Raw genomic sequence first — 25,822 nt, 5'->3', positions numbered from 1 at the left:
TCTTGAACTCTTGACCTCATGATCCACCCGCCTTGGCCTCCCCAAGTGCTGGGATCACAGGCGTGAGCCACTGCGCCCAGCCAAGAATAAAAATTTTTAAATCTTGAAAAGAAACATACAGTTCAAACATATAAAATGCCTTGAAAATACTATTCCCTTTGACTCACTAATTATACTGCTGGAATATAAAGAAATGATCCTAAATATATATACAGTTGTATGGTCTTAAGTATGTATAAAGCTTTATGATCAAAAATTATTTTTTTATGGGACAATTGTCATTATGAGTTAAATTTCTTTAATAGATACAAGAATAGGACTATGTAGATTTTTCATTTCTTCTCAAGTCAGTTTGGTAATTTGTGTCTTTTAAGAAGAAAGAGAGAAAGAAAGAGAGAAAAAATACAAAAAAAAGAAAAAGAAAAAGAAAAAAAAGAATGAAGGAGAGGAAGAAAGGGGAAGAGGGAGGGAGAACAGGGGTGTTGCTTTATTGCCCGGGCTAGAATGCAGTCTAAAAATGGGTATGCCTGTAATTGTGTTTAATAATAAAGACATGAAAAAAAAAATGAGGGAAGAAAATAACAAGCAGCCAACCAATATTTCATTTAAACCTGTAAATAAAGCCGGGTGCGGTGGCTCACGCCTGTAATCCCAGCACTTTGGGAGGCCAAGGCGGGTGGATCACGAGGTCAAGAGATCGAGACCATCCTGGTCAACACGGTGAAACCCCGTCTCTACTAAAAATACAAAACATTAGCTGGGCATGGTGGTGCATGCCTGTAATCCCAGCTACTCGGGAGGCTGAGGCAGGAGAATTGCCTGAACCCAGGAGGCGGAGGTTGCGGTGAGCCGAGATCGCGCCATTGCACTCCAGCCTGGGTAACAAGAGCGAAACCCCGTCTCAAAAAAAAAAAAAAAAAAACAAAACAAAACAAAAAAACCCTGTAAATAGGTGCGATGTGGTACTGATAAGAGTGTATATTTTGTGTATTTAAAGTGGAGAGTTCTATAAGTGTTAAGTCTACTTGCTCCTGATCTGAGTTCAAGTCCTGGATATCAATGTAAACTTTCTGTCTCATTGATCTAATACTGATGTTGAAGTCTCCCACGATTATTGTGTGGGAGTCTAAGTCTCTTTAAAAGTCTTATATATCTGGATATTCCTGTATTGGATGCGTATATATTTAGGACCTTTAGCTCTTCTTGTTACATTGATCCTTTTATCATTATGTAATATCCTTCTTTGCTTCTTTTGATCTTTGTTGCTTTAAAGTCTATTTTATCAGCAAAAATTGCAACTCCTGCTTTCTATTTATTATTTTTGCTCTCCATTTGGTTGGTAAATTTTTCTCCATCCCTTTGTTTTGAGTCTTTGTGTATCTTTGCATGTGAGATGGGTCTGGATGTAGCATACCAATGGATCTGTGTCTTTGGATTGGGGGATTTAGTCGATTTAAATTTAGAATTAATAATAATATATGAGTTTAATACTGTCATTTAATATTAGCTGGCTGTTTTGCCCATTAGTTGATACAAGTTCTTAATTATGTTAATGTTCTTTATTTTTTGGTATTTTTTAGAAAGCCTGATACTGGTTGTTCCTTTCTATTTGTAGTGGTTCTTTCAGAAGCTCTTTGTAAAGCAGGCCTGGTGGTGATAAAATCTCTGAGTGCTTGCTTGTTCACAAAAGATTTTATTTTTCCTTCGCTTATGAAGCTTAGTTTGGCTGAATGTAAAATTCTGGGTTGAGTTCTTTTCTTTAAGGATGTTGAATATTGGCCCCCACTCTCTTCTGGCTTGTAGGGTTTCTGCTGAGAGATCTGCTGTGAGTCTGATGGGCTTCCCTTTACGGGTAACCTGACCTTTCTCTCTGGCTGCCCTCAGTATTTTCTCCTTCATTTCAACCCTGGTGAATCTGGCAATTATGTGCCTTGAGGTTGGTCTTCTTGAGGAATATCTTTGTGGTGTTCTCTGTATTACGTGGAGTTGAATATTGTCCTGCCTTGCTAGGTTGGGAAAGTTTTCCTGAATAATATCCTGAAGCGTATTTTCCAGCTTGGATTGATTCTCTTCGTCACATTCAGGTACACCTATCAAACGTAGATTCGGTCTTTTCACATAGTCCCATATTTCTTGGAGACTTTGCTCATTCTTTTTTTTTTTTTTTTTTGAGACGGAGTTTTGCTCTTGTTACCCAGGCTGGAGTGCAATGGCGCGATCTCGGCTCACCGCAACCTCCGTCTCCTGGGTTCAGGCAATTCTCCTGCCTCAGCCTCCTGAGTAGCTGGGATTACAGGCACGTGCCACCATGCCCAGCTAATTTTTTGTATTTTTAGTAGAGACGGGGTTTCACCATGTTGACCAGGATGGTCTCGATCTCTTGACCTTGTGATCCACCCGCCTCGGCCTCCCAAAGTGCTGGGATTACAGGCTTGAGCCACCGCGCCCGGCCGCTCATTCTTTTTTATCCTTTTTTCTCTAATCTTGTCTTCACGTTTTATTTCATTAAGTTGGTCTTCAACCTCTGATATCTTTTCTTCTGCTTGATCAATTCGGCTGTTAAAACTTGTGCATACTTCGCAAAGTTCTCATGTTGTGTTTTTCAGCTCCTTAATTCACTTATATTCCTCTCTAAATTGTGTATTTTTGTTAACATTTCGTCAAACGTTTTTTCAAAGTTCTTAGTTTCTTTGCATTGGGTTAGAACAAGTTCTTTTAATTCCCAGAAGTTTCTTATCATCCACTTTTTAAAGCCTGCTTCTGTCAATGGAACACAGCCTTTCTCCATCAGGCCTTGTTCCGTTGCTAATGAGGAACTGTGATCCCCTGTAGGGGGAGAGGCGTTCTGATTTTGGGTATTCTCAGCCTTTTTAGGCTGGCTTCTTCCCTTCGTTATAGATTTATCCATCTGTGGTCTTTATAATTACTGTCTTTATAGTTGGGTTTCTGAATGGACGTCCAAGTTGTTGATTCCTGGCGCCAAAATCTGAGCAACCCACTGCGCCAGCCAAAACAGTGGCGTTAAGATTGATGGTGCTTTTCCGACTCTGCACCAAGAACCACCGCACCAAGGCAGTGGCAAAACCGCCTCACCGGCCACAAGAGTCGCACTGGCGACCCGTCGGGCTCCTCCGCTGGGAATCACCTGGTGTGTGAGCAGGAAAAATTGATCTGAAAGTGTGGCGTCCTCTCGTTCTCTGCACTTTCGGTGGGAGCTACAATCCCGAGCTGCTAGTGATCAGCCATCTTGGATCTCTCTCCTCTGATCAGAAATTATTAAAAGAACAAAATAGTGAAAATGGGTAATAGCCATTTTCAGAAGTTAACAGAAGTCTCTGGACACATAAACTTGGATTGGTCCCTGGCTTCGCTGCTTCCAAACTCACTAAAAAGCAATACCAACAACCAAATCATAAGTGAATGAGGGCAAGATGTAGTAACACAGGGAAACGAATGGCTCATTTCTATGGCTTAAACCTTTTTGGTCTCAAGATCTTTTTACACTCTTAAAAATTGTGGACCCCAAAGAGCTTTACTTATGTCTGTCTGTCTGTCTCTGTCTCTCTGTGTCTCTCTCTCTCTCTCCCCCCCCCCCACACACACATACTCTCTCTCTCTCTCTCTGTCTCTCTCTCTCTCTCCCTCACTATATTAGAAATTAAAGAAATTTTTAAAGCACAAGAATACACAAGGACACATTCTGTTAGCTTCAAAGAGATAAAATCATCACGTCATGTGGCCTCTCGATAATCTGTATATACATGAGGGAATGAGAATGAAAAAGACAAATAATGTCTTAGTTTATAATAAAAACAGTTTTGACTTCACAGGTCCCCAGACCAAACTCCTCATGAGACCCACGGGCTTAACACGATGCCTGGCAGATAGTAAGTAATCAATATATGATAGCATAAAAATTAACTATGGTATATGTAATTAATAAAACATGTAAAACTATGTGAAAAAAATAAGAGAAAATTAAATAACACAATTTATCTTTTAATTATGCTGAGATAGAAGACTAGAAAACATGGAAAATGATAATGGTACTTATATATAGGTAGTTTGACTAAAGTGATTTTTTCCTTCTATTTTTCTGTATTTTGAAATTTGCTACAATAAATATCACTTTCAAAATGATAAAAAGCTTAAATTCCAGTTTTCTGGCCTAGGTTATATGCACATCCCATAATCTGCCTCTTCTGCTCCAACACCTGCTCTACTGAATATGCCTAAAGGAAAAGCACACAACACATACTTTGGTTCCTCCACACATTCTCAGTCTCCTAGACCTCATATATCCTGGCAATCCCGTTTATCTACTAAACTTTCTCTTCCATTCACCCTATAAATGGCTACATCAAAGCTTCTCCCACCTCTTCCTTCAAATCCCCCAGATTTCCTCCTGCCTACCCAGGGACCCTGCTCACTTTGACAATCACTCTCCCTCCTTCCTAGAGCCTGAACCTCTTTCCCCTGCATAGCTCCTCATATTCGCATCCTAACGATTCTTCCAGCTCCTTATCCCTCTTCTTCCCTTCCCTTCCCTTTCGCAGCCAAGGGTCTTCCAAAAGGCTTACGCCTATTATCTCCAACATCTTGCCTCCTAGTCAATCCTCATTGCAAAGTTAATTGGCTTCTGATCACATCTTCCACTTACAAAGCTCTAGCTGAGGTCACCTATGACCTCATCCAACTGACATTTTCCTGTATTCATCTTACACGATCCCGTCTCCTTCATACTCTTTCCCCTCAGGTTTCAGGATCCTACATTGTCCTGCTTCTCCTCCAGTCTCTCTGGCTTCTCCTCAGTCTTCTTCATGAGCTCAGTCTGTCCATCCTCCATTAAATGCAAAGTTCCACTCTTCATACTCTGATCTCATCCATCCCAGACTTTTAACACAATATGCTCCCCGAAAGAACATAGCCAAACTAAAGCTTCATCTACCAGAATGGTAAACTGAAGACCTAGAGAATACAGAAGTTTCATTCATTTTAACTTAAAACATATATTGTAAATAAAATTCTACTTTAGAAAAAGGGTACAAAGATCTTTATAGATATTTAAACATGGGTAGAACACTCCTGCTCTATCTTTAAACAAGCAGCAATCTACTCACCTCTATCTTTCAGCTCATTAAAATCATGAATATTCTGAAAAGTGGCAGCATCTAAGCCCTTAGGTGACTGTCTTCTGACAGGAGCTTGCAACCGATGTCTAGCCATATCAAATATATCCATGGGATTCCTTTCCCTTTTCCTATAAATGACAAATCATAAAATATGCTTTATGGGAAAAATATGTGAGTTCACATCTAATTCACTGTAAAAGAAATTTAGTCTCAGCACATCATATTATTAAAAAATTATTCTAGGCAAGGTGCTGTGGCACTCACTTGTAATCCCAGCACTTTGGGAGGATGAGAGAGGACTGCTTGAAATCAGGAGTTTAATACCAGCCTGGCCTAAAAAGCAAAACCTCGTCACTACAAAAAAAAAAAAAATTAGGCCAGGTGTGGTGGCTCATGCCTTTAATTCCAGCACTTTGGGATGCCAAGGCAGGCAGATCACCTGAGATTAGGAATTCGAGACCAGCCTAGCCAACGTGGAGAAACTCGTCTTTACTAAAAACACAAAACTTTGCTATGTGTGATGGCACATGCCTATAGTCCCAGCTACTCAAGCGGCTAAGGCAGGAGAATCACTTGAACTGGGGAGGCGGAGGTTGCAGTAAGCCAAGATCACACCAGTGAACTCCAGCCTGGATGACAGAGCGAGACTCCATCTCAGAAAAAAAAAAAAAGTTGGCTAGCCACAGCGGCTCACGCCTGTAATCACAGCACTTTGGGAGGCCGAGGCGGGAAAATCATCTGAGGTTAGGAGTTTGAGACCAGCCTGGCCAAAATGGTGAAACCCTGTCTCTACTAAAAATATAAAATTTAGCTGGGCATGGTGGTATACGCCTCCAGTCCCTCCTACTCGGGAGGCTAAGGCATGAGAATTGCTTGCACCCGGGAGGAGGAGGCTGCAATAAGCCAAGATCATGCCACTGCACTCCGGCTTGGGTGACAGAGCGAGACTCCATCTCAAAATTTAAAAAAAAAAAAAAATTAGTCAAGCATGATGGTGTGGGCCTATAGTCCTGGCTACTGCTGAGACGAGAGGATTGTTTGAGCCCAAGAGGCCAAGGCTACAATAAGCTGTGATCACGCCACTACACTCCAGCCTGGACAACAGAGGGAGATCATTGTCTCTTAAAACAAAAAATTATTCGAATAGATCTATTAGTTCAATCCTTTATCTTAAAATGTAGCATATCTATAATGTCATTGAAATTTTTCAAAATCCTCAGATGCAAGATACCTTATTACAAGAGTAGAATGATTTAGCTTTACTTTAAAATGTTCATGGAAAAAATAAAATAAAATGTTCATGGAGCATGAAAGATCACAGTCTTTGAGGTCAGAGAAACTGAGATTCAAAGACCAGCTCTGTTATTAGCAGTTTTATCTTGATTTCATCACCTGTAAAATGCAGATGTCTACCTCCTATAGTCTTGTTGTGAACAAGAGAATTAAGATTAAAAAAAATTTTTTTGAGACAGAGCCTTGCTCTGTTGCCCAGGCTAGAGTGCAGTGGAGCGATCTCAGCTCACTGCAACTCCACCTCAAGTTCAAGCAATTCTGCTTCAGCCTCCCAAGTAGATGGGACTACAGGTGTGTGCCACCACACCTGGCTTTTTTTTTTTTTTTTTTTTATTTTTAGTAGAGATGGAATTCTTGCCACGTTGGCCAGGCTGGTCTTGAACTCCTGACCTCAGGTGATCCAGAGGCCTTGGTCTCTCAAAATGCTGGGATTGCAGGCATGAGACACCGCACCCAGCCAGAATTAAGATAAATGTTATATTGTTGAGTACCTAGTACCTGACCTGCATTAGATAATCAATAAATTACCTTCCCTTCAGCCTAAAACAGAAATCACACATAGAAATACAGTAATAGGCAGGGCCCTGTGGCTCACGCCTACAATGCCAGCACTTTGAAGTAGACAAATTGCTTGAGCTTAGGAGTTTGAGACCAGCCTGGGCAATATGGAAAAACCCCGTCTCCACTAAAAAATACAAAAATTAGCCAGGTTTGATAGTCTGCACCTGTAGTTCCACCTACTTGGGAGGCTGAGGCACTAGAATCGCTTGCATCGGGAGGGAGAGGTTGCCATGAGCTAAGATCGTGCCACTGCACTCCAACATGGGTGACAGAGAGAGACTGTCTCCAAAAAAAAAAAAGAAAAAGAAACATGGTCTGGCTGGGCAAGGTGGCTCATGCCTGTAATCCCAGCACTTTGGGAGGCTGAGGTGAGTGATCGCCTGAGGTCAGGAGTTCAAGGCCAGCCTGACCAACATAGTGAAACACTGTCTCTACTAAAAATACAAAAATTAGCTGGGCGTGGTGGCAGGTGCTTGTAATCCAGCTACTCAGGAAGCTGAGGCAAGATAATCACTTGAACCCAGGAGGCACAGGTTGTGCAGTAAGCCAAAAATTGTGCCACTACACTCCAGTCTGGGCGACAGAGCGAGACTGTCTTAAAAAAATAAAAAATAGAAATATGATACTAATATGTAGTTCAATATGGGCACTAGTTTCAGAGGACCCAACGTTAACTTTACAATAGACCTTACAAGGAACTTGATACCTAATTAGTTAACTGATTCCTGTGGTACCTAGGAAATTAATAGACAGCAGGAAGTAAGGGAATTTTCTGCCAGGGCTTTAAGGGATTGATGATAAGAAAGGGAAGGTGTTTCTAGTCCTGAAAATAAAATAAAACACCTACTGCTGCTTCCTTCAGCACTAGGTCTCCTCTATTTTTGAAAATGTAGCTCTAAGCTATAGTGATTATGAGGCTTAGTCAGACTCCTTCCATCATTTGTTGATCACTAAATCTTCCCTAAGCACCAAGACAAGATAGCTGGGATCCCCACAGACAATGTCCCTGCTCTAATGGCGTTTCCTTTTTTGCAGGGGACCATTCACTGGGGCCATAAAAGGACCCTGGTCAAGACTGACAGAAACCTCTAATATCTAAGGTGAAAGGAACTCTATGGAGATTCATTAAAATGCAAAATACTAAAAAGGCATCTAAGAGACCATTAAATTGTACTGCTGTCTAGTTTCTATTAATGCTAATAGTTAAATAAACTGATAAGTTAGAGAGTAGGTTATTAAATATTCACATGTGAGCTGCATGCAGCACATTTGTTTTGAGCCTGGCACACATAATAGGAGTTGGATAATATGGTAAGTTAATTACTGAATAAGAGATTCCTTTTATACAAATATTCATGAAATTGAAATAAAGAACCAACTCTGAGATGTCTTGAATCAGGATATATTAAAATTATTCCAAAGTAAATGTATTTAACTAATTATTGCTAAATGATGATAATTCTAACATACGACATCTAACAAGTTATAACTTAGAATCACAAATACATACATTTGTTTATTTCAAAATCATACATTTATTTATTCTTCACTAGACTCTCAAGGGGTAGAAATTATCATGTATAATTTTCAAGTGAGAAAATTGAGAGGCTGCTTGAATACTCTTAAATCATACTGATTTGCCAAAAGAACTTATTAATGAAAATAAAAATAAAATATCAACAACCCATTAAACTGATAAATATGCATGTTTAGAAGACGGAAAGCTGCACAGTTAAGGCATTTATAACATTGTAAAAGTAAATATAGAAAAAATACACTACCTCTCAATTACTTAGAACTTACTGACCTACTATGGGAGAATTACTGAATCACTGAAAATTACCACCTTGCATTAATGTTTCATTATCTAGCCAATCTATATCCTGAAATCTCCTCAACTTGTTTACCTAGTTTCGATATTCCTGGAGAATTCAAACAGAAATCTAAACAAAGCATAATTAGGCAAATTAACATGCTATGTTAAAATCCTACCACATAGTGGATTAGAGTCAGAGACATCAGCATGAACTTAATATGTATACAAATAGACAGACATAGGAACAATTATAGATATGTTTATATTTATGACTTAGTATACATACATCTATTATCCAGAGGCCCTAGAAGCAGTGACACCCAGCAATAAGCAGACCCAGCTTATTTGGTTTCAAAATACATTCTCCAAAAGGAACCAAGGCTCCTTGGAGAAACAGCTGATTCTAGGGATGGGGCAGGGGCAATACAAGATGATCCTGAGGCATCTGGTAGCACCAGAAAAAAAGAAGCGTTCCAAAAACAAAAGGATGGGGACATGCCAAAAGACACAGGAGCCTTCCTGAAAGAGCTCTCAATGGCCAAAGTTGGAACAATTTGTGAAATAAATAATGTAGCACTGGCTTATAACCCAAAGTATAAAATAAATATACATGAGATGACAGTGATAAATAAATGATTGAATTAAATAAATGGAAGAAGAGACAAATCTTCCTTATGGAAGAACTTCAAAAACTATATGTAGGTAACCTCTGCTCCGAGAGATGGAACTTAATTCCACCCCCTTCTCACTCTTGCCAGTGTGCTAGATTTAGTGATTTGTGACCAAATTTTCTAGTGGAGAATCCTGGCAAACATTACTTTAACCAAGGTTAACATTTCCAGGGGTATCATGTGGATATCATGTACCCCTGACACAATGTGATGTCAGAATAGCACCTGTGTTCCTCTTTCCAGAAACCCTTAATCCCAGTCTAATTATCAGAAAACATCAGACAAATTCAGACTGGGAGAAGGAGGCTCTCTACAGGATACCTAGCCAGTACCCATGTAGACTTTCACGCTTAAGAAAAACAAGGGAAGACTGGGAAACTGTCCCAGACCTGAAGAGACTGGGAGACATAACTACATGCAATGTGGTACATCTTGCATGGGGCCCATGAACAGAAGGAGAACATCAGTAGAAAAATGAGAAATCCAAAGAGTCTCAAATTTAGTTCAGAGTAATGTTCTAACGTCAGCACCTGAGTTGTTAACAAACATACCACAGTAACACAAGATGTTAACAATAGGGAAAACCAAATGAAGAGGGTACAGAAACTCTCCATATTGTTTCTAACTTTTTAATAATGAAAATTATCCCAAAATAGAAAGTTTATTTTTAAAAAGAGAAAGAAAGAAAATATGGTAGTTACCCACTATGTTGATTTTACAATCTACTGAAACAGTGTAAACTGAAGTTTGAAGAAGACTGCTTTAGAAAATTTATGACTCTGGCAAAAATTATCAGAAATGTTTAGTAGTCTGTAAGTGATTTTGTTGAAATAAAGTATTTCAGAAAACGTTATTAATGGAAAACATAAAAAAAATACAGATAAGTTCTAAAACGCAACTACCATCTGTAATTATTCCAATAGGGAAATTTCCATCCCTACAACATTAATCCCCTTGAGAACTAAATTTCTACAACTGATTTTGTAAAAGACTAAAAAAAGGAAAGTAAGGAGATTTTAAGTATGATGAATTAGTCCTGCTCCCAACCTACAAAATTATCGGCTAGGTGAAATAAGATAAAAGAACTCAAGAGAAAACAAAAAATGCAATTCTAAACTTACCTGATAGGAATTTCATCATCACTGCCCATTTGTAGCAATCGCTCTTGTAGACGCCTCTCTTCACTACGAAGTTGTTTTCTCATTTCTGACAATTCCATAATTACGTTTTTTTTCTCTTCTGCAAATTCCCATTGATAAGTAAAACACAAGACAGGAATAAGAACAAAAGATTAAACACTAAAACACAACCTGACTAATAAAGTGAAACTGCTCAGAGGGAAAATTTTATGAAAGATATACTAACATTTTATATATACACACATACACAGATCATAATGTCATTAGGACCCACAAGTACATTTTTCATAATACAGGAATTTTAGAAGGAATATTCTTGGGGGAGCGCAACTATAAACGAGATGCACAAGGGAGTCCCTTTGTGGTGATGGAACAATTCTGTATCTTGATTGTAGTGGTGGTCGCACAAATTGTGCATGATAAAAATGTACAGAAATATGCATACATAAATGCATGTAAAAACTGGTGGAATCTAATGGTCTGTAGAGCACATCAATGTCTACTTCCTGGCTGTGATATTGTACTACCTAAGATGTTACCCCAGGGGAAAGTTGGGGAAAGGGTACACAGCACCTCTCTATACTGTTTCTGCAATTTTCTATGAGTTTATAATTATTTCAAAATGAAAAGCTAAAAAGAGAAATACTCTCGGTAACAGGTTTAGTAGTTAACTCTACCTTCTGCACGGAGCTGATTTTTCCTGGCAGGTACCGGAGGTGACTGCGCCCTGGACATGGAACTTTCCTGTTTAACAATAATGACAAAGACATGCTCAGTATGTCTTCTCTACACAGAAGCTTGAAGGGAGTAATTTTTTTTAAGTATTTATATATAAAGAAAACCAAACTCCACATTATCCCTACCTCTAAAACTTATCCACCTGTATAGCTATTCTTCCGTCTCATCACGATGGAAGTGTCCTTCCCTCTACCCAAAGAGAATCCCTTCATCTCTACTCCGTATCTTGTAATTGTCTCCTATCCTCCTCCAATAATTCTTTTTCCAACTTCCTCTCTCCAAGCATCTTTCTCTCAATCTATGTGTAAAAACCTCTCTATTCCTTAAAAAAAAAAAAAAATTTTACCTCACCCTTCATTGCTCACTGTCTCCTGTCCATTCTGTCCTTCCCTTCACAGCTGAGCTTCGTTAAAGAATAGTAAAATGCAGTACTTGTGGGGTCGACTGCCTATTCTCATTCACTTCTCAACACACAGCTATGGCCTTTGCTTTCACATGCATCACTCCAACAATACTGCCTTCACGAAAGTCATGAAGTGATCCCAAGTGACATATTCAGTGAGCATTTTACTTGGCCAGTCACAACTGCTACCACTGCTATTGTCTCTCACCCTCTCTCCATTCCTTTCTCTGCTTCGCAAATGTTGGTAAATCCCTAGTATTCTATTCTCAGCCTCCTTTACTTCTCTTCGGAACGCTGATCCTAGATGATGGTACTAATTTAACAAACACCAATATGTTGATGGTGTACAGGACTACAAATCAAGTCCAGAACTCTTTCTGCAGCCACAATTCATATTTTTAACTGCCTTCTCTATATAACCCTCACCAAAAACTTGAAAGTTATCATAGACTCCTACCCACCACACAGTCAACAAATAGTACTATTATGTCTCTCAAATGTATCGTAAAGCTGTCACACGTTCTCAGTTCTTGGTGCCACTGCCTTTGTTTGGGTCCTCAGTCTCACATCTGGACTTCTGCAAAAGCATTTTATCTCCATGTTTAGTCCTGCCCCACCTCCAAAACTTATCTCCATACCATTGCCTGAAAAAACATTATATAAAAGTGGCCATGTCATTCCCCTACTTAAAACATTACAGTGAATTCCCATGCATTATCTATCACAGACCTACTAAATCAGAATCTCAAAGGGTGGGATTAAGAAACATGTTCTTCTGACATATTTCTTTGCCTATTCTGGTGATTAGCCTTCCTGGAATCCACCAGCCTATGTAACAAAATCAAAGCTCTTAGCACTCCATACAACATGCCACATATGTTCTGACCTCCACCTCCTCTGCTGCCTTAATGCACAGGCATCATCAGGCCAGACCACACCATAGAAGATTCTCCACATGTGCCATGAGCTTACACTGCTCTCCATGACTCTGCACAAGCTGAAAATCCCTCACCCTCCTTTTCAAGGCAAATTCCTGCATATTCTTCAAGCATTAACTTGAGGATCCATCTTAGAACATTTTCCCTGTTCTCTTTTCCTTGGAGCTCAGTCTAAAGTATAACAGGCTTCATGAGCATATCTACAGCTAGGGGCCTGGACAAGAATCATTTGCTAAATTATAGTTTGTCGAAACAAACTTCAGGGTATCAAGTACTGTCAGTTACAATCAAAGCAGCAGGCAAATTACTGTAGGTATCACCTGTATTTCAGATCTGAAAATATGTAACCTTCCCAAATATAATGAAAAAGAAAATTTCATTTGATCCCCCAATCCAAAATAACTGAGCTAGGATTAACAAATAAAAACTAAAGTACATACACGAATAAAGGAACTTATGATGCTGTCAATTGAAGGAGGTCTTTGGAGTCTGCTTGCAATTTTGTTCTGAAGAGCAGGAACTACAGGAGAAGGCTGTCTCAAGCGCTAAAAAATTTAAAAAATTTAAGAGCATATTTGCTTCATCATACTCACACACATATACACACATGCCCCTTATAGTTAATAAAGCCATCTAAGAAGTTTAGACTGTTATTGCTTTTATTTAATAAAATACTTTTTAGAAAAGTCAGAAATGCAGTTACATAAGATCAAACATGTTGGTTATGATAAACTTAAATGGATTTAGACATCTTTATTAAAACAGTATGACTGTCAAATTAGGATTAAAAAAAATCAACAAACTCAAGTAAAGCAACATAAAAGACGTAACAAAAGTAAAGAATCATCTTAATAAAAAGGTACATGAAAATACAAAAAATTAAAGAAAAAATTCCTCTTCTGGAAAACAATACAAATGAATCTCTAAAATCTAGATCTAGTCACTAACAGCATCATGGATGAGGGACCCTTCAAGATCACAATGGGGTTCTATATTTTAGTTTATAGTGTATTAAAACTTATGGTCCTCATCAAAACACTGAAGACATTAAAAAGTCCTAGCCGGGCATGGTGGCTCATGCCTGTAATCCCAGTAGTTTGGGAGGCTGAGGCGGGCCTATCACTTGAGATCAGGAGTTGGAGACCAGCCTGCCCAACAAGGCAAAACCCCATCTCTACTAAAGACAGAAAAAAATGAGCCAGGCATGTGGAACGTGTCTATAATCCCAGCTACTCGGGAGGCTAAGGCAGGAGGATCGCCTGAACCCAGGAGGCAGAGGTTGCAGTGAGCCAAGATCATGCCATTGCACTCCAGTGTGGGCAACAAGGTGAGACTCCATCTTAAAAAAAAAAAAAAAAAAGTCCTAACAAAATGATAATAATTATCTGCATTTAAAAGGAAAAAAACTCAGACCAAAATGTATATGTCGATGTTAAATTCTTCATTTTATATAGCAGAAAATCAGTTAATTTTAATAAAATTAAAAATATATGACAGAAGGGTATCCACAAGCAAAATTATAAAGACAACATAGACCTTCTAAAGCACTGTAGAGAATGGAGCAAACAAGTCATAGTTCACATAACAAATGACCAAAAAGCTATCAAGGATGAAAAACACAAAAAAGTCAGAAATGCAATTAATGCAATCAGAGACATTAGTTTTGATAAACATTAGATTTAGATATCCTTATTTTAAAAGATAAACTGGGTGCAGTGGCTCATGTCTATAATCCCAGCACTATGGGAGGCCAAGGCAGGCAGATCACCTGAGGTCAGATGTTCAAGATCAGCCTGGCCAACATGGTAAAACCCTGTATTTACTAAAAATGCAAAAATTAGCTGGGTGTGGTGGTATGCACCTATAATCCCAGGTACTGGGGAGGTTAAGGCAGGAGAATTGCTTGAATCCAGGAGGCAGAAGTTGCAGTGAACCAAGATCATCTCACTGCACGCCTGCCTGGATGACAGAGTGACACTCCATCTCTAAATAAATAAATGAAAATAAAAAGATAACTCAGATTAGGATTTTAAAAATTCAACAAACTAAAGAAAGATACAACCTAATTAAATAAAAAATCTAGTGACACAAAGGTAAAACTGAATAGACAAAAATATATATCAGACATACATAAATGAAAAAACTGATAGCAATGTTAATTTCAGAAAGGTAAATGCATTAAATGAGATAAAGCCAATTTAAAATTTTATGGTACTTTACAATTACATTCATAAAAGTATATATTACTAAAAAATAGCATTTTTTAATTTTAATTTTTATTTTTTTGAGACAGAGTCTCCCTCTGTCATCCAGGCTGGATCGCTGCGTTGCAATCACGGCTCACTGCAACCTCTGCCTCCCAAGTTCAAGTGATTTTTCTGCCTTAGTCTCCTGAGTAGCTGGGACTACAGGTACCCACCACAATGCCCAACTAATTTTTGTATTTGTTAGTAGAGACGGGGTTTCGCCACGTTGCCCAGGCTGGTCTCGAGACTCCTGGCCTCAAGTGATCTGCACAACTCGGTCTCCCAGAGTGCTGGGATTACAGGTGTGAGCCACCTCGCTAAGCCTTTCATTCTTAAATGATGAATTTTACAATAAAAAATTCTCTGTGAGGCAGGAAGTGGTGGCTCATGCCTGTGATCCCAGCACTTTGGGAGGCTGAGGCAGGAGGATCACCTGAGCCCAAGAATTTGATATCTGCCTGGGCAACATAGCAAGACCTGGTCTCTTTAACAAAAAAAAAAAAAAAGAAAGAAAGAAAGAAAGAAGCCCGGGTGTGGTGGTTCATGCCTATAATCTCAGCACTTTGAGGGGCCGAGGTGGGCAGATCACCTGAGGTCAGTTTGAGACCAGTCTGGGCAACATGGTGAAATCCGTCTCTACTAAAAACACAAAAATTAGCCAGGCATGATGGTGCACATCTATAGTTCCAGCTACTAGGGAGGCTGAGTCAGGAGAATTACTTGAACCCAAGAGGTGAAGGGTGCAGTGACCCAAAACCGTGCCACTGCACTCCAGCCTGGGCAACAGAGTGAGACTCCATCTTAACCAAAAAAAAAAAAAAAAAACTCTGAATTTCTGTATTTAGTCTTGTTGTGAACCGTAACAAACAGTTCATGTTGTACTGGTCTGCAGACCATATTTTTAGGTGACGCTGCACATACCAAAGGAACAAGACTAAGAATGGCTGAGGTAAGTAAATCCATTACCTTCAATGGACAGAAAATACCAACAAAGCACAGTGACAGTACCTCATATAGAAAGTTCAGTACATTGTGCCCAGACTAAACAGTAAGACAGAATAGGAACAAAAGCACCTCCTTCTCTTTTTCCCTTTTTCTAACAACTACACAACTCTCACAGCAAAAGTGGGTTAAACTATGGGTTTGATTGACATTTTTCTCTCAAACTTACCTTTGTTTCTTCCCCAATCAAATTTTCTCTTTCATAGTAGTGCTGAAGCTGCAGGTTATATTTTTCTTCTTCTTCTTTCTTGTTTCTTTCTGCTTCTTTTCGTCTTTCTTCAGCTAACCGAATATGTTCTTCATTTTTTAGCCTTTGCTTCAAAATAAATAGAAAAACAGGCACTCCATATATACCTCTACATAGCACATTAAAAAATGTGCTGCCTTATCTGATAAAACAAGATAAAGATATAGATGACGTTATATGGTTCTTTAACATAAAGAAGTTATCTGCTTAAAAATAAAATATTAGGTATCTTTTATAAAGTCTTCAGGCAGCCTATAACTATTTTTTTAAAGTCATCATTTATCTCCTTTCTTAAATTACTTTCACCTTAATGAAATAATATCCAATGAATGGATATTGATCTGATATTTTCCTAAATGTACTCCAACACTGTTTCCTTCATAAGTAACAAATATCTTTTCAAGTCAAAATAAAGACTTAACCTTCAGACTAAGCAGTCAAAGAGAATTGGGAAAAAAGATGTACCTCCTCCTCTTTCTCCCTTTTCTTTTCCTGTTCCTCTTCATACTCCTGCTGAATCCGTGCCCTCTGTTCTGCAAGCCGTCTTTCTTCTTTTTCTTCTGCAATTCTCAGTCTCTCTCGTTCTGCTTCCTCTCTCTGTTTCTTTTCCTCAATCTAAAGAATTAAACCTAATTATTTGTGCTGTAAAACTAGTGAAAAGTTAGAATATCACTTATATTTTTCCTGACAGCATATATCCTCAACATTTGTACCCTCTTTTAGCATGTCCCTAAATTTTTCAGTCTCCTGTGTTTTTAGGGAGGCTACATGGTTTACTGTACTGTTAAAAGCTTTGAGTTAAACTTCAGTTCCAACAAACATGACTGTGTGACCTTAAGAAACTTGCTTGTCCTTAGTTTTCTCTTTCTTCTGGTAAACAGAGTTATTAACGCCTACATCTCAAAGGAGTGCTCAAAGAATTAAAGTAAAACAATGTAAGGAACATAAAAGTTCCGCCTATATAGAAGGTTCTAAGCAAATAATTCATGATTGTATTATTTTATAGTGATTGCTGCCATTATATGTCAAAATTCTTGCACTTGATTATTATTCTAAAATAACAGTGAAATTAATATTCACTGTATCCAATCATTTTTAATGCAAGAACCACTTCTCCCAAATGCCCTTTGTTCTTTTCTATCTATAGAGGTTCATGGAGAAAGAACTAAAACTATTAGGTGTAGGACAATTTTGGTCACAAGGCCTCATAATTAAGTTTCATCTTGAATGCCACCTGGAGTCTATAGTGTTGAGTACTCTGAGGGAAATATTCTAAGGCAAAGCCTAAGACTTGAAGGAAAGAGGGGCCCTAAGAGATAGTCCACACCCCCGAGTAAGGCAGGGAAGAATGGCAGCATAGGAAATAGGTATTCATGTCTCTAAGGTTGTCAACAGATTTTAGTTATCCTTAGGTATGGATCATACTACTCATCATACTTTTGTTTTTCTTGTCTGTACTTCCTCTAGCTTCAATGTTGCTCTATTTAGTGTTGTTAATTTTTGAGCTATAAGAACTTTAATCTGGCCAGGTGCGGTGGCTCACGCCTGTAGTATCAGCTCTTTGAAAGGCTGAGGCAGGCAGATCACCTGAGGTTAAGAGTTCAAAACCAGCCTGGCCAACATGGTGAAATCCCGTCTCTACTAAAAATACAAAAATTAGCTGGGCGTGGTGGCGCATGCCTATAATCCCAACTACTCAGGAGGCTGAGACAGGAGAATCACTCAAACCCAGAGCAGAGGTTGCTGTGAGCCGAGATCATGCCACTGCACTCCAGCCTGGGTGACACAGTGAGATTCTGGGCGAAGGATATGAACAGACACTTTACAAAAGAAGACATACATGAGGCCAACAAACATATGAAAAAAGGCTCATCATCACTGGTCATTAGAGAAATGCAAATCAAAACTACACTGAGATACCATCTCATGCCAGTTACAATGGCGATCATTAAAAACTCTGGAGACAACAGATGCTGGAGAGGATGTGGAGAAATAGGAACACTTTTACACTGTTGGTGGGAGTGTAAATTAGTTCAACCATTGTGGAAGACAGTGTGGCAATTCCTCAAGGACCTAGAAATAGAAATTCCATTTGACCCAGCAATCCCATTACTGGGTATATATCCAAAGGATTATAAATCATTCTACTATAAGGACACATGCACACGAATGTTCATTGCAGCACTGTTTGCAATAGCAAAGACCTGGAACCAACCCAAATGCCCATCAATGATAGGCTGGACAGGGAAAATGTGGCACATATACACCATGGAATATTATGCAGCCATCAAAAAAGATGAGTTCATGTCCTTTGTAGGGACATGGATGAACCTGGAAACCATCATTCTCAGCAAACTGACAGAAGAGCAGAAGATCAAACACCGCATGTTCTCACTCATAGGCGAGTGTTGAACAGTGAGAACACATGGACACAGGGAGGGGAGCACTACACACTGGGGTCTGTTGGGGGGAAATGGGGGAGGGACAGTGGGGGGGTGGGGAGTTGGGGAGAGAGAGCATGGGGAGAAATGCCAGATATAGGTGAAGGGGAGAAAGGCAGCAAATCACACTGCCATGTGTGTACCTATGCAACTATCTTGCATGTTCTTCAAATGTACCCCAAAACCTAAAATGCAATAAAAATAAATAAAATAAAATAAAAAAGAACTTTAATCTTCTAACACATCCCGTGATTTTATATACTAGGGCTTTTCCAACACTTCTTTCTCACAACACTATTAAATATGCAAAAGCCTAATTAGTACTTTTAGTCAGCAATTTGCGTGCTATCACTTCAAGTCCAACATGACTAAAAAAAAAAATTTGTAATTCAACAAAATTTCGTATTCAATACTCAGTTCCCCCTTCTTCCTACTCCATGAAAAAAAAATTACATTCACAGGGTCATTTCTCCATCAAAATCAAAGAATATCAACTTGTAAACTATTAATGGATCATATACTTAATCGATCCAAAGCTCAATGCCAGTAGGAATGCTAGACAGCAGTTCAATAGTTTTCTGGTCTGGAAAGCAGGGAAAACCATCTTCTTGTCATGGTTTTCTAATTATATAACACAAAAATGTTTCAGAGTTCTTAAAAATATTTAATTTGTTAATTATTTTTAAAGCTGTAATTAAAAATGTCAAATATTCACAATTTGAGGTTGGTTGAGATACTATATGTAAAAGTATCTTACAAACAATAAAAGCCTATATAGTTGTAAGAATTTTTTTTTGGCTGAATTCTACCTTAGACCATGGTAAGAATTGCTAAGCATTAGAGGGGTTACTTAAATTTTGACTAATTGTCATGGTCTATATACCACAGGGTCCTTTACGTTCAACAGAGACTCCAAACCTTCAACTTGCTGCTTCCAGACTCGAGTGCACAATATTGGGACCTCTGGTGCCAATATCTTACATTCAACATTTATGTCATTTCTGTTGAACTTTAAAAATGCTTTTCGATCTATTTCCACTGTCATCCACTTTAGTAAAATATCCCTGCTTCCAGTCTTTGCAATCCTCTGTTATTATATCTTAAACAGTGATGTCATATCAATCATCCTTTTTTCACCCTGTCACTGAGGTAGGATAAAGTGGCATATCTTGGCTGACTGTAACCTCTGCCTCTTGGGCACATGTGATCCATCCACCTCAGCCGCCTAAGTAGCAGGGGCTACAGGCATATATTACCATGCCCAGCTAATTTTTTGTAGAAATGGGGTTTCACCATGTTGCCCAGGCTAGTCTCAAACTCCTGAGCTCAACCGATCTGCCCACCTTGGCCTCCTAAAATACTTCAATTACAGGTGCTAGCCACTACACCCAGCCTCATATCAATCATCCTTAAAGGCTCTATCCATTATGTCACTGCCTTATTTAAGAGTCAACAAGAATTAGGATTAAAAAGAAGGTATGTTTGAGGGCATCTATTTAAGAGTTTGGGGTTAGAGGGCGGGGCGTGGTGGCTCACACCTGTAATCAGCACTTTGGGAGGCCGAGGCAGGTGGATCATGCAGTCAAGAGATCGAGACCACCCTAGCCAACATGGTGAAACCCAATCTCTACTAAAAAATACAAAAATGAGCTGGGCGTGGTGGTGCGCACCTGTAGTCCCAGCTACTTGGGAAGCTGAGGCAGGAGAACTGCTTGAACCTAGGAGGCAGAGGTTGCAGTGAGCTGAGATCGTGTGGCAGAGCAAGGCTCCATTTCAAAAAAAAAAAAAAAAAAAAAAAGAGTTTGAGGTTAGATTAGATAGCCTTTAATGTCAGGCTAAAGCGTTGAGATAATTTCTGTAGGCAAAGAAAACCTACCACCATATTTTGAGTAAAGAAGAACAGCATGTGAAAAGTTGTATCAAAGGAAAATTAACCAGGCCATAAGACTAATCTAAAACTGAGATCTAAGTGTGGGTATGAAAGAGAGGGAGGTAAAGAAAAAAGAAACTGTGAGTCCCTCATGGGCAAGTATTTCACATTCATCTCAGGCTCCATCCCTAGGACTCAGCCCAGGGTGCACCTAGTATGGGAGTAAGTCTGTTTGCTTCATAAACAATGGATATTTAAGTGTCTTTCTTTGGAAATAGTTTGGACATTTCTACTATGTTAAATGCTATTTACTTATATATATGGGGCAAATAATTATAAACTGTGATTATCTTAAATCTAATTTTTATTTACAATCTGTAATAAGAATATCAAATCATTTAGAAAAAAATCAACTTATAAATATCTAGAAAGATACATTCTCCACCTAATAGATGAATATTTTGGTAAGTCAGTTTTTAAAATCTCAGCATTCTTTGATTTAAAATTAATTTAGGCTGCGCATGGTGGCTCACACCTGTAATCCCAGCACTTTGGAGACCCAAGTCAGGTGGATGACATGAGGTCAGTAGTTTGAGACCAGCCTGCCCAACGTGGTGAAATCCCATCTCTACTAAAAATACAACAATTAGCCTGGCATGGTGGTACACACCTGCAGTACCAGCTACTCAGGAGGCTGAGGCAGGAGAATCACTTAAAGCCTGGAGGTGGAGGTTGCAGTGAGCCAAGATCATACCACTGCACCCCAGCCTGGGTGACAGAGCAAGACTCCATCTCAAAAAAATAAAATAATTAAAGATTTAATAAAATATAAAAAAGATTAAGTCAACAACTACACTTAATACATCTGCTTATTTCCTTAAAATAAGGAAATGAGCCAGGCGCAGTGGCTCACGCCTATAATGCCAGCACTTTGGGAGGCCAAGGCGGGTAGATCACAACGTCAAGAGATTGAGACCATCCTGGTCAACATGGTGAAACCCCGTCTCTACTAAAAATACAAAAATTCGCTGCATGTGGCAAGCGAGCACCTGTAGTCCCAGCTACTCGGGAGGCTGAGGCAGGAGAACAGCCTGAACCTGGGAGGCGGAGGTTGCGGTGAGTTAAGATCGTGCCATTGCACTCCAGCCTAGGCAACAAGAGCGAAAATCTCAAAAAAAAGAAGGAAATGAAATAATTTTTATACTACTGATATCTGATCTCATATGAATTAGATATTTTGGATAACAGCATCGCATTTTAGAATTTAGTATTTACCCTGTGGAGAAAATCTTTGCAATTTTTGTTTATTAAAATCGTATGAAACTTTAAAACTGATCAAATAAACATTTCACCTGAAAACGAAGAAAATTCTTGTATAATTCTTGCTGTTTAATCTGAAGTTCAGTTGGAGGCTCACCAAATACATTTCCCCGAGCAAAAGGAGAGCTCTGTGTTTGCATCTGACCTTAAAAGAGATATTTTGCAAAAACATGCTATTAGCCAATGCTTAGAAAATGTAACAGTTAAAGAATTAACAGTTTGCTAATAAATTCATTTAAAAAGTCCAGAGATTAAAATCAGAAGAGAATGGTTGAAATTAGAATCTGAAGAGCAGATGAAAAGTAGTAAGCAAAAGAAAAATGGTAATACTAAAATAAAATTAACAGTTAAAACAATCAAGTAATACCTGAAAGGCACAAAGGAAACATAAAAGCTAACAGCCTAAATAACTCTCATTGCAGCAAAGGCTTTAAAATAGAATTTATGGAGAGACAAAAAGTATATATTACATTCTTCAGTATGTGAATATCCTTAAGAATATTGCTTAATAACATATTAAAATGTATTATGTAACATTTAAAATTTTCTAAAATTGTTTTTAAAAATAAGTAATTTCAAAATTCTTCCCAATAGTTTAAATGACAGAATAGTCAGCTTTGAAAAACATATTTAACAAATTAGAATGTCTTAATTACTCTAATAGTTTTTATTTTTAAAACTATCTAATTAATGAACAAAAATTTTTTATTATCTATTACCTATAAATAGTATTGTATTTTCTTCGAATGAAAAAAATTTTATAAAAGCAATTCAAAAAACAACTATACCCTTAGAATCTCTTTGAATGCAGACAGGAAAAAAATGACATTTAAATTTAAGCCTCACATAACTTTTTATATTGTTTTAGAGTTTCCAATTCATTCTTCATACCATTAAACTAAAGCACCTATTTCTAGTTTTGGAGACGGAGTCTTGCTCTGTCACCCAGGCTGGAGTGCAGTGGCACAACTGCGGCTTACTGCAACCTCTACCTCCCTAGTTCAAGCGATTCTCCTTGCTTCAGCCCCCCGAGTAGCTGGCACTACAGGCATGCACCACCATGCCAGGCTAACTTTTATTGTATTTTTAGTAGAGATGGGGTTTTGCCATGTTTGCCAGGCTGGTCTCTAACTTCTGACCTCTGACGATCTGCCTGCCATGGCCTCCCAAATAGCTGGGATTACAGGCGTGAGCCACCTCACTCGGTCTAAAGCATGTATTTCTTGAATGTAGTTTTGTATAGGCAAACTGCTTTGCGGTTCAGCTGCTACTCAGATGTATTTTGCCTTTGTATTTAAATCTATTAATGCTTATTTGAACTGACTGGCAGAAAGCCAAATCAATAAACATTATGAATACTTTTTTCCACCAGAAAATTTTCCTACTGAAAACGAACTAAATATACACCTTGAAGGGTCTTTTAAATTTTATGCTGTAAGTTAACAGAAAAACAAAATTGAGTAGTATGTTTCACCATGATGCTCACTCCTATTCTAAACCTCTGAGGCAATTAGAGAAAACATATTGCAGACAGACAAGAGAAGTCCTTTTAGAAATCAATCAACTATAGAAGCAAAATCATAGGTAAACACTTGCTATATACAAAGAAAGCAGAAATGTAACTTGGCACAATAATAAGCCAAAAAAATAAATTTAAGTCAAATTCGTGTTAGACTTCATAAGCCACAGCTCATCTAAAAACCATAAAGTAAAAGAAAAAAATAATGAACATTATAAAGGGCATCAGAAACCAACCTAATGAAGATGAAACATTAGAGAATAAGGAAACTTAAACACATGTTTTAACATTCAATTTTCAGGTATATTCAAGTTTCTTCAGGCTTTTAAAATATCAAATGCTACATATATGCAAAGATACATGTGTCTGTGTACATAAACACGCACTCATACATATATATATATATATATATATATGGCATAGCACAAAATTAGGTGGCTTTGAATCATTTCTTGCATTGAGAAAGTTTATTTTAGATGAATTTTTTTTTTTTTTTTTTTTGAGACCAAGTCTCGCTCTGTCACCAGTGGCATGAACACAGTTCACTGCAACCTCCAATTCCCAGATTCAAGCGATGCTCCTACCTCAGCCTCCCAAGCTGGGATTAAAGGCTTGTGCCACCAGGCCCTGCTAATTCTTTTATTTTTAGTAGAGACGGGGTTTCACCACGTTGACCAGGATGGTCTCAGTCTCCTGACCTCATGATCCACCCGCCTCGGCCTCCCAAAGTGCTGAGATTACAGGCGTGAGCCACCGCACCCAGCCGATTAATTCTTAGGAAGAAAAGTCTAACTTAGGGAATTCCAATTCACAAAAAAAGGGAAGTTTTAAACATTTTATGATTTTTTAATTCATTTCTTAAAATAGAACATTCTGGCAATAATGCTAGCATAAAAACCTGGCAGTGGTACAGAAAGGCTATAGGCACCAAATTTTGCTGTGCGTGTTTAATCATCAGGTTTATGCTTTGGGGAAGGGGTCATGGAAACCGTTGATTTTCCAGTGTTTTTGCTTGGTGAGCAAGCTAAATGGCTAAAAAGTGTTATAACTAAGATAGAGAAAGTTCTAGGCTGAGCCAGAGAACTACAAACAATACCAGGTATGGAAGAAAAGGGTAGAACAAGACTCTATATGGCACTGAGATCTCAATATCAACTACTAGAAGCAGCAGCAAATGAGAAAAATAATGATAATCAGAAAGAAGTCAAAATTCTCTCTTAGCAGCAATATGAAAAGGTGCTTTGATGTTCTTACTATACATTATTACAAATTAAAAGACCCAAATCAATAATTTTGTCAAAATCAAAGGTTCCAATTTTAGTGCTCTAAAAATCAAAACTGGATCTAACGGTTTTAAACCTATTGTAGAACACAGAAAGCATTTTCTCATAATTAGAAAACACTGGAACAAGCTGCCCATGAAAACAGTAAATGATCCATCTCTTAAAAGTGTTCAAAAAGGCTACAGATAATGTGTGCTACCATCAAAGCCTTGAAAGATGCAGGGCTACAACTCTAATCAAAGCTCCCCATTTCACTTATCTGTTTAGCCAAAAATAAAGGTTAAAAACAAAAAAAGACTACATGGTCAGAAATATTTTAGAACTTCCTAATGAAAAGTTCTTTTGTAGTCTAAAATCAAAACTTCTGTGAAAGTACAAAGTAGAATTTTGTAATGAATAAATGGCCAGTTGTAAAGGCATCAAATGCAAGGTGGTGTATTATTTAAATTTCCTTTATTTATTTTTTTGAGATATTTTTTTGAGACAGAATCTTGCTCTGTCGCCAGGTGTCAGGCTGGAGTGCAGTGGCTCAACCTTGGCTCACTGCAACCTCCGCCTCCTGGGTTCAAGCCTCCTGAGTAGCTGGGACTACAGGCACATGCCACCATGCTCAGCTAATTTTTGTATTTTAGTAAAGATGGGGTTTCACTATGTTGGCCAGGATGGTCTCGATCTCTTGAACTCATGATCTGCCCACCTTGGCCTCCCAAAGTGCTGGGATTACAGGCATGAGCCACCTCGCTTGGCCTATTTTTAAATATATAACACACTTTAATATATACTTGACAACTTTTCCTGGTATGTCATAAAAAAAGACACTGAATAATTTTCATCTTACAGAGTTTTTGAATAAAGGATATTAATAGTAAATCAAAGATAAGTAGTTAAAAGGCATGTAACCTGGTATTAAATTAAACTTTTAATTGCTTCATTTCTTTGTACAGTGTTGTTTTACAAGGGAGGGTAAATGATTACTAAACAAGCAAAAAATGATTTTACAATTTATCATATCATAACTGATACTTTTTCACTAATTCAAATCCCTATTGGTATAAGATGCAAATTGTGTAGGTGTGTAAAAGTGTTTGATTTTAAGAAATATTCCCCTAGCAAAACAAAAACTTAGCAGCAGCTAAAGGATACATAGCAAGCTATAAAGCTGAGAAGAAACAGAATAGTAGTAGTAAAAAACAACCTTTCCCT

General features: G+C 38.2%; 1 protein-coding gene across 17 annotated transcripts in view; it reads right to left on the bottom strand.

Annotated features, from left to right (window-relative positions):
- Positions 1 to 25,822, bottom strand: part of CSPP1 (centrosome and spindle pole associated protein 1) — a 155,078-nt gene that overhangs the window by 21,183 nt on the left and 108,073 nt on the right. For all 17 annotated transcript variants that reach the window (XR_004274474.1, XM_032296272.1, XM_032296265.1 and 14 more), the window contains 7 exons: positions 21,850 to 21,962; positions 16,652 to 16,801; positions 16,109 to 16,255; positions 13,132 to 13,236; positions 11,290 to 11,356; positions 10,595 to 10,712; positions 5,121 to 5,260 (listed from right to left, as the gene is read on the bottom strand). Coding sequence is in view for 16 of the 17 variants with exons in the window: in XM_032296272.1 (XP_032152163.1) it covers positions 5,121 to 5,260; positions 10,595 to 10,712; positions 11,290 to 11,356; positions 13,132 to 13,236; positions 16,109 to 16,255; positions 16,652 to 16,801; positions 21,850 to 21,962 (840 nt within the window). In the remaining variant the exon portion in view is untranslated. The remainder of the gene's footprint in view (positions 1 to 5,120; positions 5,261 to 10,594; positions 10,713 to 11,289; positions 11,357 to 13,131; positions 13,237 to 16,108; positions 16,256 to 16,651; positions 16,802 to 21,849; positions 21,963 to 25,822) is intronic.

Source organism: Sapajus apella, unplaced genomic scaffold, assembly GCF_009761245.1.
Source record: "Sapajus apella isolate SASKATOON/1434 unplaced genomic scaffold, GSC_monkey_1.0 scaffold35, whole genome shotgun sequence".
Taxonomy (NCBI): domain Eukaryota; kingdom Metazoa; phylum Chordata; class Mammalia; order Primates; family Cebidae; genus Sapajus; species Sapajus apella.
This window is presented reverse-complemented; position numbering and strand designations above follow the sequence as displayed.